This window comes from Aphelocoma coerulescens, unplaced genomic scaffold (genome assembly GCF_041296385.1).
Source record: "Aphelocoma coerulescens isolate FSJ_1873_10779 unplaced genomic scaffold, UR_Acoe_1.0 HiC_scaffold_60, whole genome shotgun sequence".
Taxonomy (NCBI): Eukaryota; Metazoa; Chordata; class Aves; order Passeriformes; family Corvidae; genus Aphelocoma; species Aphelocoma coerulescens.
In genome coordinates, this window is record NW_027183949.1 from 1395782 (window position 1) to 1411964 (window position 16183).

At 58.2% G+C, this 16183-nt stretch overlaps 2 protein-coding genes across 2 annotated transcripts; one reads left to right on the forward strand and one right to left on the reverse strand.

Annotated features, from left to right (window-relative positions):
* Nucleotides 1–1622: 1622 nt before the first annotated feature.
* LOC138102066 (serine/threonine-protein kinase pim-1-like) lies at nucleotides 1623–4148 on the reverse strand. The gene is made up of 5 exons (XM_068999824.1): nucleotides 3573–4148; nucleotides 3401–3451; nucleotides 2808–3174; nucleotides 1987–2163; nucleotides 1623–1729 (listed from the first exon to the last, which is right to left on the reverse strand). Exons 1-5 carry the CDS (start codon nucleotides 4146–4148, stop codon nucleotides 1623–1625), a joined length of 1278 nt encoding a protein of 425 aa, XP_068855925.1.
* A 10211-nt stretch (nucleotides 4149–14359) lies between these two features.
* Nucleotides 14360–14935, forward strand: LOC138101991 (olfactory receptor 14J1-like; the record flags this gene model as incomplete). The annotated part of the gene is made up of 1 exon (XM_068999737.1): nucleotides 14360–14935. A coding segment is annotated over one exon (576 nt), but the record flags the coding sequence as incomplete, so codon positions are not given.
* Nucleotides 14936–16183: the final 1248 nt, after the last annotated feature.

A 16183-nucleotide genomic window follows, 5' to 3' on the forward strand; every position in this document is an offset into this window, starting at 1 on the left:
TTTTGGGGGCGGGGGGGGTGTCATGTTTTCCCCTGGAGGCGTGCACTCTGCAGGCTTGAGCTGCGTTGCCGAAATGCTCGAGCACGTCTCTGCTGCGGCTCACACCGGTTCTTCTTTGGCTTCTTCCGGCCCGGTGCTGAGCCGCAGCAGAGCCCTGGCGGAGCCCAGAGCAGCCTCAGCATCCACAGAGCCCGGCTGCAAGGAGAGAAAGCAGAAACCGCCCGTCACTTGAAGGCTGCTGTCCCCCTTGTCCCAGCCGCCCGCGGTGCCCAGGCCGTGCTGGCTGTGCTCAGAGCGGTGCCCGAAGCCGCCCGTCACTGCTGCCTTTGGCAGGAGAGCAGGATGGCAGGACACGTGCCACCGCCCGCAGCCAGCCATGGCAGATCCACCTCCTCAGCAGCTGCCCATTGGGATGCTCCTGTGCTCGCTGCCATCTCCCAAAAGCCCTTATCCCAGCCGTGCCAAGAAGACGGGGACCCACCGCACGCCACCCGCCGCCGGAAGAAAAGCTGCTCCCAAGCGATGTCCTCGGCCTTCTCCAAGGCCCCGTCCCATCCACGCTGCAGCTGGTCCCAAGCACTTCCCGATCCAGACTGGACACCACCTACAACGCTTCCTTTAAGGGAAACAAACAACAAATTAATGAAAAGGGATTACAGACAAAAAGGAGAAACAAGAAAAAAGGTAAAAAGTCTTCTCTCTGTTGGGGGCCTGAGGAAGGCCCAACCTTCCCTACATGCTGGGGAAAAACCCACCCTCGGGCGAGGGAAGCCCACGCTTTCTCCCCTCCCCCCCGCACTGACCCCCAACAGGCACAGCGAGCCCAAAGCAAACAAGCCGAGTGGAGCAGCCCAAGCCCTTCCTTTCCTGCAAAACAAAGCAGCCCGTGCACAGCTCCTGGAGTGCCACCTCTGCTCCTGCCATGGGGGCTTGTTTGTGTCGGGCTGGCTGCCCCAGCCCCAGCCCCAGGAACAGTGGGCGGTGGGGGCTGTTGGCAGGGCCAGGAGCCGACTCCCATTTCCTAAGCACCCCAGCCCATCCCGCCCGCCCTGCCGAAAAGCAGCTTGGCAGCCGGCTGAAGAATTAGTTGCATCCGCCCCAGCAAAGGGGGGAACCTTTGCTTCCCGGCCAGGCTGTGCAATGCCCAAATCTGGGAGCATCCCCCTGGCTGTGGACTCATCTGTAAATTCGCTGTGGAGCCTGGCTTTGAAGAAGGTGCCAGAATCGAAGCCCATCATCTTCAGCTTGCCGGTGGCCAGGTGGAGGAAGAGCTTGCCATCCTTGACGTCATCCTCCATGTCTCCAGCAGCAGCAGGAGTACAGCTTCTCCAGGGGCTCCTTCTTCCCTGCGGCTGAGAGCAGGCTGTCAGTGCCCCGCCCAGGGCCCCGGCTGTCAGTGAAGCAGGACAAGCAAAAGCAGCTTGCACGGCAGCCACCAGTGCTGGGAAGAGCAGCTCAGCGCCAGCACAAGGGCTGCGGGTCCCCATCTGACGACCCCTGCGCAGCAATACAGGCAGGGCAAAAAAGCCTGCGTTTCTTGGCTTCTTCTGGCCAAGGCACGTGTGGAGCTGTAACTTACCGGCTCCCTGGATCAAAGTGTGCCTGTGGCTCTCTCCCTTCTTCTATGGATGATGAATATCCTGCAGCCAAGGATCACACGACAGGTCTTCTAATGAGGGCCTGTCCAAGGAGTGCAGGGACAGACACCATCTGATCAGTTCCTTGCAGTCTGTGGGGAGAAACCAGAAAGCGCCGGTCAGTTGCAGAAGGCTCCTGTCCGCTTTGCCCCACTATTGCCATGCCCAGGCCATGCCATGGGGGCTCCGAGCTGTGCCTGAACTTTCCCATCCATTCTTTGTTTTGGAGGAGAGCAGGAGAGCGAGGCATGTGCCACCTCCTCGGCAGCTGCCAGAGCGGGATGCTCATGAGCCCGCTGCTGTCTCCCAGTACTGCTATTCCCCCCGTGCCGCAGGGATGAGCATGCACCTTGAGAGAGCCGTTCTGGGAGCGACAGCTGGCCCCAGCTGATGTTCCGGCCCTTCGGGAACGGGTGCCGCCCGCAGACCATCTGGTGCAGCACGATGCCCAGGGACCAGACGGTAGCTGCCTCGCCGTAGTACCAGCCAAAATGGGTCCATTCCGGGGGGCTGTACGCTGGTGTTCCTACGGAATAGAGAGGCACTTCATTAGCGGGATGCTGCCTGCTCCCGGAGCCTCGCCCCAGCATCCCTGGGCACGCGGGGGCTGCACCAGCGGCACACGGCATGACCCGCTGCCCTCTCGCCAGCGCCTGTGACTTGTGGACAAACTGGGGGTTGTAAAAGAAGCCACCGGTGTCACAAGAGGGCAGCGGAAGCCCTGGCAAGGCTAAAGCATTCCATGCAAAGGGAAAACCCGCTCAGTGCCGGGGGTGGGAAAACCATGCCTTCACCCTCCCTGCCTGCATTGCCCCAAAAAAACATTCTGAAGCCAAGGCAAACAAGGCGAGCTGAGCAGTCCAAGCCGGTTCTTGCCTGCACACCAAACCGGCGGGTGCACAGCTTCTGGCCCCCCCCCCTCTGCTACCCCCACCCACGGGTGTGTTTTTGTCACACTGGCTGCCCCAGCCCCAGCGCCAGTCCTGGGCAGAGTGGCTGGCGAAGGCTGCCAGCAGGGCTGGAAGATGGCCCCCCGGCCACCCGCACTCAAAAGCAACTGGGCTGAAAACTCGGTCCCATGACTGGCATCAAAAGGGAGAATCCCCGCTGCCACAGCCAGGTTGGGCCGCGAGATGCCGGCACCGGGAGCCTACCCTGGTGAGGACTCACCTGCAAAGCTGGTGTAGGCTGTGTCTTGCAGGTAGGTGCCGCAGCCAAAGTCAATCAATTTGGCCTGGCCCGTGGCCAGGTCAACCAGGATGTTCTCTGGTTTCAGGTCCCTGTGAAGGACCCCGCAGCTGGTGCAGTGCCGCACGGCCTCCAGGACCTGGCGGAACAGCTCCCGTGCCACCTCCTCTGACAGGAAGCCCCGCGCTCGAATGAAATGGAGCAGGTCCTGAGACTGCTCCGGCCGCTCCATCACCAGCACCACGTTGCTGGGGAGCTCGAGCCACTCGAGGAGCTGCACCACACCAGGGAAGCCGGTGGACACCTTGTCCAGCAGCACGACCTCGAGTGGTGCGCTGGTGCCGTTGGGCTGCGGGAGGAGCACGATGCCGTCAGTGGGGCTGATGCCGTGCCAGGGCTCGGGAAGCCCTCGCCCAGCCCGGGATGCTCTGCGCCCTCCGCTGCCCCCACGCCCGCTCTCCCCCGAGGCGTCCTGGCGCCTTCCACCCTCCCGGGCCTCGGCTCATCCCCGCCCGTCACGCCCCGCCTTCTCCCGCTGCCCACCACCCCCACCCCTACCCCCCCCGCTCACTCACCAGCTCGCCCCAATGACGGATGCGGGTCCGTGGCACCCATTTGATGGCCACCTGCAAGCCAAGGGGAGCAGCGGGCTGAGCTCGCCGCCCGCCCTGCCGAGCCCCATCCTCCTTCTCCTGCGCCCTCCTTTGCCCCCCGCCTCCTGCGCCCGCCGCCGGCCCCGCCACTCACCGGGGCGCCGTCCGAGAGCCGCGTGGCCGCGAAGACGCTGCCGAAGCCGCCGCGCCCCAGCAGCGAACCCTCCAGGTAGCGCTCCCTCAGGCCCTGCAGCGCATTCCCTGCCGGCGAGACGCGGCTGTCAGCGCTCGGCCCGGGGCCAGAAACGGCCGCCGGGCGCTCCTCAACCGCCCCGGGCCGGGTATCCCCAGATGTTGCCTCTTTCGAAGGGGACACCGGCGGCTCGGGGGCGGGGGCCGCGCTGCCGAGCGGAAGAGCTCGGACCGGGGAAGACGCCGCGGACGCGGCGGGAGCGGCCGCGCCGTCTGTCTCCTCGGCGGGTCCCGGGAGGGGCCGGGGCCGGGGCCGGGGCCGGGGCCGGGGCCGGGGCCGGGGCCGGGGCCGGGCCAGCCGGAGCCAGAGGCTAACAGTGCTGCCCAAGAGGCAGGCACTGATGCCCGCCCAGCGGCGCCACCGCCAGTAGGGCAAGAGCCGGGCGGAGGCGAGACCGCGGCGGGACGCCCGGGGGCGGGGAGGGCGCAGCCCCGCCCGGGGCCGGGGGCGGGCCGGGGGCATGGCCCGGCCTGGCATGGGGAGAGGGAGGCCGCGGAAGGGGCGGAGGGGGTGGAGCACTGAAGGGAGAGCGGGACAGGGGATGCGGGACACTGGGAGAAGGAGAGGAGGAACAGGAGAAGGAACGCAGAGGGTCTGGAGAACCGCTGCTCTTGTATTGCTCTTCTGCTGCTGCCGCTGCTGCCGCTGCTGCTGCTGCCGCCGCTGCCGCTGAAGCGCTGGGAGCGTTGGTCCGCGTGTCCGTGTGTCTGTTGCCCGGGTGTCCGTTTTTCCCCCGCGCGCCCCGCGGCCGAGCCCCGCGCGCCCCGGGCCAGCACGGGCCGCTCCGGGGCCGAAGCGGAGTCCCGGAGCATCTCTTCCTCCCGCAGCCGCGCCAAACGCACCGTCTTGTTTAGCTTCTTCTTCACCAGATTGTAACTCTTCCTTGCGGCAATCTTGCAACTTGCCCCTGCTGCTGCTGGCTCGCCCCGCGCCGCGGTCTCTTGCTCGCGAGCAACCAAAGCGCTGTCCGCGCTTTTCGCCTGGAGCAGAGCAAAGTGCTGAATGAGGAGCCTGCCAGCGCCAGGCAGAGGCAGCCCCGTGGGAGGGCAGAGCAGGACGTGAGGAGGGAGACGTGCAGCCCCTGCGCGGTGCAGCGCTGCTCCCCGGCCGCTCGGCGTGGGCAGTGCGAGCGGCGGGGCCGTGCCCGGCGCGGTGCCCTCGTCGGCAGGGCTGTTGCTGTTTTCTTGTCCGGTTTCAGGTGAAAATCGGAGACTGCCGATAGGAGGCTTCAAATAAAAGAATGGAAACACTCTTTTTGCTGAGTTCTGATGCCGGTCCAATAGAGCAGCTAAGCTCTCAGCTGTTTGCCTCCTCCCTGCCAATCCAGCACTTTCAGCCTGGAACAAAGGCCCTCTCTGCAAAGAAACTGCTGGCTGGTTTCCTTCTCCTGCTGTTCATTGACACAGGTAGAAAAGCAGACTAGTTTGGATGCTGAGTCTGTCCAAACGGACAGTGAGCTTTGCCATGTGAAGCCAAGACACGGAGTCTTGAGCCCTGCGACAGTGTCATGGGAATCACCTTTGTTGCTGCTGCTGTCTATTGTCACTGCTGAGGGTGCAGTCCCATGGGAGCACATGCCCTGTCTCTAGAAGCCAGAGCCGAGCAAGGCACTGGGCTCTAAAATCTTCCCTTGGCAGGCTTCTGGGGTCTCCAGCATTGCTTTCAAAGCCAAACAGGGAGAAGGCAAGCTGTGTGTAGCTCTTGGTATTGTAGAGTGTCTCAAACTTGCTAAGTCCTAGGTGTTTGAGGTAAGATCAGTTTGGAAGGACTGTGAGGTAGAACTAGTGCAAGACAGAAAAGGGGAGCATAGAAGGGAAGCAATTAATAGTATACGGGAACATCTTGGGTTGTTTCTTTCCGTTTGCATGTCCCTTCTGGGAAGCTGTTTTGCTTTTGCAAGAATCTTGTCCACAGTGATGTTTGCTCTTTTCAAGACCCTTTCCTGGAGACCGAGCTGGAGCTCCTGTCACAAGATGTGCCATCACATGCAGCTTCTCTTGGCTTGCCACACTGTGCGTGCAGCAGGACTCTTGCAGCAAAGCAGGACCAAGGTTTTGAGAGCTTGACAACTTGTCCTTTCTCCTCCTGGTGGACTAGCGAGTTGTGCCGTGGGTAAGGTTTTCATCGTTACTGTTGTAGGCTAAGGAAACAGGAGGAGGGGGTAGCAGCAATTGTTAGGCTGGCTGAATGGAGAGAAAGAATCTCCGGAGCCTGCAGCCAGAAGTGGAGAGCTGGGGGCTAATCCTTCCAAGCTCTCAGTGGACATCTTGCAAGTGAGCTGGACTGTGAAAATGGTCTGACAGAGGCAGTTGGTTTCTGAGTTCAGCGTAGATACTTGCACATCTGGTGCGTTGGTGCTCAAATCGAGAGTGCAATCGGTTCACAGGAAGCAGCAGAAGAAGCTGGAGCTCGCCGAGCAGGCGACTGAAAGAATCTGCAAAGGAGAAATGCGGGAAATGACTTGGTGTACCTTGCCTGGAAGAAGGGTAGTTTTTTTGAATAATTCCTAATCCGTTCCCTTGGCTTTTGACTTTCCTAACAAGGCCATTTGCATTCCCGATTCAGCACGAGTGAGAGGCCCGGGCTTACGGAAGTGCGCCAAAGATTCCTCCGCAGTGACGCTCAGGTGGAAAGAGGAGCGGGGCGCCTGAGCAGCCTCCGGGGAAGCATCCCGCGAGGTGCAATTTGCGCCGTGCTGGGAGAGGAGCAGGGGGAGAAGGATGGGCCTTGCGTAGCAGCAGCAGCAGCAGCAGCAGCAGCAAGTTTGGGCCGCAGGACATTGGGCCTGCGCCGCTGCCCCACAATGGGCGGGCGTGTTCCCGGGGCTGCGGCCCTGGCACCGCGTCCACTGAGCTGCCGACGCTGCGGGAGCTCCCCGGGCTGGGCTCGGGGTCCCGCTGGGACTGGGCAGCAGGCTGTGCTCTCACTGTGGTCAGCAGCAGCGGGACGTACCTCTGGACATCCACGTCTCCTGCTGCTGGGAAGAAGCAATGAAGCGAGTGCAGAAGTTCTGCTTCCTCTTTCTCCCGGTGGATTTTTTCGTTTCATTCCACACTCCAGAGGCAATTTCTGTGCTGGCCTCTGGCAGCTGATTCTATTTCAAGAGCACCAGCAAAAGGGCTGTGTTTGAGCGCTGTGAATGTGGCCTGTATGGCTTTCATTCTCCTCGACTTTTTGCTTATAGACCTGTGAACATTTCAAGATCTGCTAATCAGGATGCCTGCAACAAAGCATCTGAATTCCCCATCAGAAAAGCACTGTGGCTAGCACCGATCAAAAGAGGCAATTGCAGTTTTTCAGATAAAATTCAAGTGGCAACCAGAAGAGGGGGAAGAGCAGCCATGATCTGTAATTCCCAAGGCAAACGCAAGAAAAGCCTCCTGCTGTCACCTGAGGATGAGTGAAACGGTGCTGGGAACAGTGCTGGAACCGGATCCTTTCTTTCTCTGAAGGTTGCATCAGGGCAGCACAGCCGGGCTCTGAGGAATCAGGTCTGTTTGTGGCTGATTGTGTCTCTAGTCCAGAAATTCACCGGGAAAAACCTCTTGGGAAGCCGAGGCACAAGCAGGTGGGAAGGGGCTGGCGCTGCTGCTGCTCTTGGCCAGGAGCCCCGGCTGTGCCGGTACAGGGCCCACTGCGCGGTGGCTCCTGCTGCTGCCAGAGCTGGGCGGGTCTCAGGGACCGGGAATGGACACGGGGGACAGCAAAGGCTGTGGGGGGCTGCAGCGATGTTCACACATGGGCCAGCGCCAGCACAGAGCTTCAGCCCCGCAATTATCCCAGAGGGAAATGCTGGGGAAAGGCTCCATTTCAGCTTTCCTTTACTCATCACTGTGAAGTGACCAAAATAAAAGGAGAACAAGCAGAGCCCGATCTCTTCTCCTTCGGAAGGAGTCCCATGCCTTGGGCTGTGAGAGGCCATGAGGGGCTGTGAAGGGCTGTGAGGTGCCATGAGGGCTTGTTAGGGGCTGTGAAGGGTCATGAGGAGTCGTGAGGGGCCGTGAGGGGCCATGAGGGGCCATGAGGTGCTGTGAGGGGCCATGAGAGATTGTTAGGGGCTGTGAAGGGTCATGAGGGGCCATGAACTGTGAGGGACTGTGAGCTGCCATGAGGGGCCCTGGGGAGCTGTGAGGGGCACCGAGGGGTCATGAGGGGCTGTGAGGGGCCTTGAGGGGCCATAAGGGTCTCTTAGAGGCTGTTGGAGGCCAGGCGCCTCATGGAACCAAGGGTCAGTTATGACACTGTGCAAGCAAGGAGATCATGGTTGACAGTACAGAACTTCATGGAACCACAGGCCCATTGTTACACAGCAGGGCCGCAGAAGCAAGGAGATCATTGTGACACTACACAACCTCATGGAATCAAGGCGTCCATGTTACGCTACTGAACCTCATGGAGCCAAGGGTCCATTGTGACACTGCGGACCCAAGGAGACTGTTGCTGACAGAACGAAAGTTCATGGAACCAAAAGTCCATTGTGACATCGTGGGGCCTCATGGAAGCGTGGAGACCATTATGACACTTTGTTACTATCTGATTTACACCCAGAAGGGCAAAGAAAACAAAATCTCTGAGTATAAAAAGGAAAGAACTTTGAAGGTTCAAAATATTCCCAGAGATGAGATTAAAACCAAACGAGATTAAATGTTGGTGCCAAAAAAATGGGTATCTGTTTATCTAATGGTAAGAGAGGCAAAGCGAAAGACGGAGAAAAGTAGAGAAGAGTTAGAAAAAGCCAAGGTTACTCTAAAAGCATAGGATAAGTCACCACCACACTGTGCTACCTTTGTTGCTGCTGAGACAGGGTGGGGGAAGTGGAGAAGTTTTTGCCTTTTTTTTTTTCTGCTGTTTGAAGCGTCTTATCTGCCTCTTCCCATCTCTGGAGCAGTTTGGCTGGAAAGCGGCGGCCCGTCCTCCGAGATGCAGGCTCCATGCTTGCAGCTGAACCTCGGTCCGCCTGGGACGAAGGAGCAGGGGTAGGGGTTGCACAGCTCACTCGGGATTTCAGTCCAGGGTGAAGGATTGGGGGGTTCTCCCCAGGCGGGCGGCGTCGGCTCCCGGAGGCCTCAGGGTGTCTCGTGGCTGGCGGTGGTGGTGGTGTGGGGAAAGGCAAAGGGCAGGGATTCTACCTTTCGCTTTCGCCTCCACATTTTGCACCAGTTTTGCCTTCCTTTTCATGGGCCTCAAGGCGGGCTATGCACGGCCCGTACGGCACGTAGTTTCCAGGCGTTCAAAAGTGATTATGATAAGCAGCCATAATGACGAAGCACTTTTGAAGCCTTTCTGGTGCTGAGCAGTGATAATGACAAAGCATTTTTTGGAGCCTTTCTCCTATGATTAGGCTCTTGCACACTTCAGAACCAAAAGGCCATTGTGACACCGCAGGGCCTTGTATAACCAAGGGGTCATTGTAGCACGGCAGGGCCTCGTGGAATCAAGGGGATCGCAGTGACACTGTGGGGCTCCATGAGGCCACGGGGCCATTCTGACTGTGTGGAAGCAAGGATACCATTGTTACGCTACGGGGCATCACGGAACCAAGGAGGCCATTGTGAAGCAGCGGGGGAACCCGCTGAGACTATTATGACACTTCAAGGCCTTGTGACACTGAAGGGCCATTGTGGACCTGCAGGGCCTCGTGGAACCAATGAGACCATTGTGACATCACAGGGCCTCATGGGAGCCAGGGGCCATTGTGACACAGCCAGGCCTCATAGAACCAAGGGGCCCTTGGGACACTGCGTGGCACCATGGGGCCAAGGAGACCACTGTGACACTACAGGGCACCACGGAACTAAGAACTACGTAACAGTAAGAGGCCCAATGGAATCAAGGGGCCATTGTGACACCACAGGGCCTCATAGAACCAAGGAAACCATTGTGACACTGCAAGGTCTCATGGAAGCAAAGGGCCAGTGTGACACAGCCAGGCCTTGTGGAACCAAGGGGCCACTGTGATCCTGAGGAGCCCAATAGAACCAAGGAGCCATTGTGACACTGCAGGACCTTATGGAATCATGGAGACCACTGTGACACTCTGTGACCTCATGGAACCAGTGGGCCATAGTGTTATTTTGCAGCCCCATGGAAGCAAGGAAACCGTTTGGACACAGCAAGGCCTCATGGAAGCAAGGGGCCTTTGTGCTGCTGTAGAGCCAAGGAGACCACTGTGATATTGCTGGGCCTCAGGGGAACAAAATTGTGATGCTGCAGGGCCCCAAGGATCCAAAGAACATGGAACAGGACTGGTTGGCTTGGCCTCCTGGGGCCACCTGCCTGGTCCGGCTGACCTTGGCATGTTGAGGGTTGCTTCTCATCTGCCCCTGAAATGCTGGAGTTCCTTGCTTTCCTTTCTGTGGGAAAGAACTGTCCTTCTCCTCCAGGGACCCATGGCTGAAATTAGGATTCTACCTCCAAATTTGATTCTATCCGAGGATTGTTCCCATGTGAAACCTGCCAGGACAGACAGCTCAGGCTGGCCTTGGCCTCTTAGGGGCCACCTCTCATCTGCCTTCAAAACACGGGGGGGCTGTGCTTTTCTTCCCATGGAAAAAAACATCTTTCAAGTCCAGCCATCCATGGCCAAAACTGGGAATCCACCTCTGAAATTCCATCTATCCAAGGAATAGCTCCCAGACAAAAGCTGCCAGGAATGTCCAGCTTCCCTTGCATTCCTGAGGGCCAGCTCTCATCTGCCTTTGAAACACTGGGGCTCCTCACTTTTCTGCCAATGGAAAAGAACTGTCCTTCTTGGCCAGACGTCCATGGACAAAACTGGGATTTGGCCTCCCAAATTCCCTCTATCCAAGGACCGCTCCAAGACAAAAGCTGCCAAGACAAACAGGTCTGGCTGGCCTTGGCCTCCTTGAGCCACCACTAATCAGCCTTTGAAACCCTGGGGCTCTGCCCTTTCCTTCCTGGGGAGAAGAGCTGTCATTCCGGTCCAGGCACCCACAGCTGAAATGGAACTCCACCTCCAAAACTCCCCATATGTCCAAGGGTTGCTTTCAGACAGAAGCTGCAAGGACAGACAGGTCTGGCTTGCCTTGGCCTCTGGTGGCTGCCTCTCATCTGCCTTCAGAACACTGGGGTTCTGTGGTTTCCTTCCTGTAGAAAAGAACCGACCTTCTTGTCCAGGTGCCCGTGGCCTCAAGCACATGATCACTACATAGGGACAAAGGGGCTCTGTGCTCAGTGGAGTGGAGCCTGAGGACAGTGGAGGAGAGTCCTGGGAGGGCTTGAAGGGTGGTTTCAGAGATGGTGGATCCTTTTGACATAGTAGAGAACAGCCGGCAAAAGAAAGAATTAATGCAAAGGGCAGGTGGGGAGGTCCAGACTGGACACAAGGAGAAAGGAATTTCTCTCCCAGGGCAGTGCTGTGGTGCCACGTGTCCCCCAGAAGGAGTCTGGAGCAGCCCAAGGCTTTGCGTGCCAAGGCAGAGCCAGGCAGGCCGCAGAGCCATCAGCAAAGGAAGGGGCCGGGGAGGTGGGGCAGCCGGGGGGATGAGGACAGCCTGCAGGGACAGAGACACAGGGCACGGACACTGTAGGACAGCCTGGGCCGGAGAGGGCAGAGGGATGTGCAGAAGCTGCAAGGCCCTGACAGAGGCAACTTCTGCAGCACTTTGGCCAGGGCTGCTGTCCCTGCCCCTGGGGCCAGTTGGGAGACAAGTGACCCTTGCAGCCCTGGGGCCTCATTGCCTCTTTTTTCCTGCTCAGCAGCCTGGCAGGGGGCACCCCATGGTCCTGCCCTTGGCATTGCACATGCCCACATCCCAGTGCCCCGGGAAGAGTCCCGAGCAATGAGGGAGGGACAGGATCTGCCTTTCCGGCAGCTGGGGCACTGCCTGCAGCCAGCCCGGGCACGGCACAGAGGCACAGAGGGGTTCCATCAGTTAGGGCTGGGAAGATGCTGACAAGTGACCGGGGGAGAATCATTCCCAGCCCTTGACACAGGAAGCCTCTGGCTGCAGGACAAAGCAGCTGCAGTTCCTGAAATGATCTCCTCAAGCTGGAACATACCACTGACTGTGGATTCAGGAAGTACATTCTCTGAGTATCCCTGGTGTAGAACATGAGGACATGCTCAGGGCTTAGGCTCAGTCCAGTAATATTTCCAAGACAAGCCTTTCTATAAAGATGAAATTTCCTGAGAGTGTTTTCCGTTTCCTACTCTTGCGGAATGGGAGGGGGGGAAGTGATAAAGGAATTCTTCATTTTTAAGAGTCCCTAAGGCATGGGAAGTGTAACTTGAGTGCTCTGCAGGAGTTTCCTAAAGTGCTTTCAAGGCACTCCTCTGCCCATGGAGAGCACCGGCATCACCTTTGCTGGACCCGCCAGGCTTAGTCTGACCTGTCCTTTCTCCCACCTGCAAACAGAACCTGTCCCCAGCCAGTGCCCTGCAAACAGGCAGGTTTCTGTAGGGCCAAGGAGAGTGCACAGAGATATGGGGTCTGTGAGTGCTGGCAGGAAGAGATCAGGCACAGGGAAACATCTCCAGGAGGAAGATCTTCAGCACGCAGAGAGAAGATCAGGCAATGAGAGAAAACAAAAGGCAGAAATGTTGTGGCACGGAGAGCTTAGAGACCTCCACAGGATGCCCTCGAGTGCAGCCCCTCCCTCTGAACAAGCCCCCTCCCCTCCTCTCTCCCTCAGCCAAGCCTCTGCCCTCAGGGCCGGGGCTCCAAGGCGTGAAGCCCCTCCTGTGCAGGCAGAGCTGCAGCAGAGCTGTGGGGCAGCTCTGCGGTCCCGGGCCCAGTTCCCTCTGCAGAGCACAGGGCCGGGAGCATCTGCCTGGCACTGGGGGGCTCTGGGAGGGGGCACAGCTGGCTCAGCTGGCTCAGGGTGACGCTGTCCCCAGTGCCCGGCTGTGGGCAATGCAGCCAGGGAAGGAGCTCCATCTCCCTACATCCAATGCCATCATTAGGACACTTGGCTTTCTTCTTGAGGATTCCCCCTAAGCTCGGAGCTTCCCTCCAGGACGCAAACAGGTCGTGTAGCATCTTTGTGTTACCTGAAAGCCCCACAGTGAGACACAGAAGTTTGATGATGGACAAAGTGCTGTTGGCTTGGTGCAATGAGCCATGTGTGTATTTGGCTACCAATGTGGGGCTGAGACCTCGAGAAGGGGATGGACATTTGATGGGCTGTGGTGGATCGATCTGCTCTCAGCAGTGTTGGGATGGTTTCTAAGGGAAATATGGGAGGGTGATTATCCTCTGTCTGACAAGGGTGAAAGCCCAGAGGATCTTGGAACAGGACAGAGTGACAGAGCACCTCCCCTCACTCTCCACTCACCGCCTTGCCTCACAGAACTCGCTCTATTCTCCCCGAGGGCAGCAGCAATGCTGAGTGTTTCTGACATCCAAAACCAGTCAGCCGGGGAGATGAAGAGGAGCTGTAAAAACCTCTAGAACACTTTAACAGCTTTTGCCATTCCTGTTCTTGGGCCCTGGGAGTGCCCTTGTGTTAGCTGGGGTTTCAAAGTGTAACACCAGGACAGGTGGCTGTCCCCCTCCCACTTCTGCACAGCAAGGCTGAATTATAAAACCCCCCGGAGCAATTGCCCTGAAACTCATGTCGCACGCAGCCAGCACCAAGCAGGGCTGCGGCTGGAGCTGAAGGAAGATCTGCTAGAAAAACAGAAGGGTGTTGTCGGTGATGGAACACGGACTTCGCCGGCCGCATGCAAAGCCAAATTTCCTCGCACGAGTCACATCTTTATATACTGTTCCAAACCCACAGTTCAGCAGCTACAAACTTCAGCTTCTAAGGTTATATGTTTTACATCTCCAAGGGCTACAGATTACCATCTCCTCGCCCAATCTCCCGTTAACTATCCTACTCTTTGTCTCGCCTCTTGCTCTTTGTCTCGCCTCCTGCCAGACGCGGCCCCGGCCCGCCCCGTCTCTCGTCTCTCGCAAGGCCCCCCCAGGCCAGCCAAAGCCGTTCTCCGTGGCGACACTCTGAATCCCCATAAGGTGTCAGTGTGTGACAGGAGAAGCATTTGTGGGACATGGCTTTGATTTGGCTGAGAGCCGTTTCCCTTAAGCTGTCACTGACTTTTCTCCATGAACAGGTCCCCATGTCCACACACAGCCAATGTCCAACAGCAGCTCCATCAGCCCCTTTCTCCTGCTGCCATTGGCAGACACGCGGCAGCTGCAGCTCCTGCACTTCAGTCTCTTCCTGGGCATCTCCCTGGCTGCCCTCCTGGGCAGCGGCCTCATCATCAGCGCCGGAGCCTGCGGCCAGCACCTGCACAGCCCCATGTTCTTCTTCCTGCTGACCCTTGCCCTCACCGACCTGGGCTCCATCTGCACCACTGTCCCCAAAGCCATGCACAATTCCATTTTGGGACACCACAACCACCTCCTACGCAGGAGGTGCTGCACAGCCCCTTTCTCTTTCTCTTTCTCCTTCTCTCTTTCTCCTTCTCTTTCTCTTTCTCCTTCTCTTTCTCTTTCTCTTTCTCTCTTTCTCTCTTTCTCTCTTCCTCTTCCTCTTCCTCTTCCTCTTCCTCTTCCTCTTCCTCTTCCTCTTCTCTCTTTCTCTCTTTCTCTCTTTCTCTCTTTCTCTCTTTTTCTCTCTTTCTCTTTCTCTCTCTCTTCCTCTTTTTCATTTCAGCGGAGTTTTCCCTCCTCGCCGCCGTCGAGTGCTACGACCGCTACGTGTCCCTCTGCAAACCCCTGCACTACGGGACCCTCCTGGGCAGCAGAGCTTGTGCTCACATGGCAGCAGCTGCCTGGGCCAGTGGCTTTCTCAATGCTCTGCTGCACACGGCCACTACATTTTCCCTGCCCCTGTGCCAGGGCAGTGCCCTGGGCCAGTTCTTGGGTGAAATCCCACAGTTCCTCAAGCTCTCCTGCTCACACTGCCACCTCAGGGAACTCGGGCTTGTTGTGTTTTCCATCTGTTTAACTTTTGGTTCATTTGTGTTCCTTCTTTTCTCCTATGTGCAGATCTTCAGGGCTGTGCTGAGGATCCCCTCTGAGCAGGGATGGCACAAAACCTTTTGCACGTGCCTCCCTCACCTGGCCATGGTCTCCCTGTTCCTCAGCACTGGCTTTGTTGCCTGCTTGAAGCCCCCCTCCAGGTCCTCCCCATCCCTGGACCTGGCACTGCCAGTTCTGTACTCGGTGCTGCCTCCAGCCCTGAAGTCCCTCATCTACAGCCTGAGGAACCAGGAGCTCAAGGATGCCCTGAGGAAAATGATGACTGGATGCTTTCCAGAAGCAAAAACCTGCCTGTTTTCAGCTCCATAGGCTAAAGTGTAATCATTAGAGGCCCAGCCTGCCTTCTCAGGTTGTTTTGGTGGTGGTGCTTTGGGGGCTTTTTTTCTTTTCCTATGTTAATGTTGTACCCAAAAGATTTTGTTATGCATCTTATTCCCTGTTTACAGGCTGAATGGGACTGTTGACAGGGACTGTGTCAATGAGGAGTCTGCTCTGTGTGTATTCACATGAAAGAAAGGACCCATCAGCAAGGTCTTTGTTCAAGATCCTTTGGTTGAGTCCATCCCTGAAGCTGGAGGGCAGGACCAGTTTTGCAGGCGTGGGGCAGGGAAGAGTCCCAGCAGAGCAGCACAGCCAGGGAGCAGCAGAGCTTGGTCTTTTCAGAGCTCCTCTCTTATTACTTCCACTCTCTCCTTTGGAGCTGCTGTGATGGTGTAAGGCCAACAGCTCTGTGCGGGTGGTGCGAGTCCTGCTGCGTGTCACAGGCAGGGACAGGCCATGGGCACTGCTGGGACACAGCTGGGCTCCGCCACAGCAGTTCCATCAGCAAAGGGCATCTCCTGAAGGCACTGCAGGAAGGCTTTGCTCTCCCTGCACAGTCACTGTCAGGAAGAGGCCCAAGGAAGAGACTCTAAAGAGGCTGCCTGTATTCCTTGTTCTCCCAGGGCTCAGTGGGATGAGATCAGGGTCCCAGTGTGGCCTTCAAGAGACTCAGGTGTGGTTCAGGTTTTGCTTGGTGGTGGCCAGTGCCCACCAGATGGTGAATGGTCTGTGATGAACCTTCCTGGGGCTCTGCAGCTTGTGCCAGGCCTGATGGCAGGGGAATGTTCTTCTGGAGGGACTTGGGAGCTGCCAGGAGAACGCAGGGGACCTGCAGGGACAGTGTGTGCCAGGGATCAGCCGTGAGTGGAGCTCCCTGGGCACAGGCCTGTCCAGGGTGGGCTCACCCAGAGATAAAGGACTGAATGTTTCCTGTGAGCCATGAGAGCTCTGCAGCCCCAGGGGACACAGCAGGTACAGGGAAAGGAGTCTGGGCAGTGACTCGTCTGACCCTCTGGGAACTTGCAGAGGAGGATCCAGGGCAGCCCCAGCCCATGCGCCAGCCCTGGAACAAGGCAGGCACCTCGGAGCACCCTCCATGGCCACAGCAGAGCCTGTGTGGGAGGGGGTCCGTGCAGGGAGCACCATCAGCTGCAGAGCTCTGTCTCCCAGCTTGAGCAGCACAGCCCAGCAGAGGCAGCCCATGGCCCCGGGCAGCACAGCCCCCATGCTCTGCAG

Bases quoted from the DNA above. Each gene is read 5' to 3' on its own strand.
- LOC138102066 (XM_068999824.1), bottom strand. From the start codon at position 4,148: ATGCCAGGCCGGGCCATGCCCCCGGCCCGCCCCCGGCCCCGGGCGGGG. The intron at 2,164-2,807 runs GTGAGTCCTCAC...TCTATTCCGTAG, and splicing joins AGCCTACACCAGCTTTGCAG to GAACACCAGCGTACAGCCCC. The intron at 1,730-1,986 runs GTGCATGCTCAT...TTCTCCCCACAG, and splicing joins CCCAGAACGGCTCTCTCAAG to ACTGCAAGGAACTGATCAGA.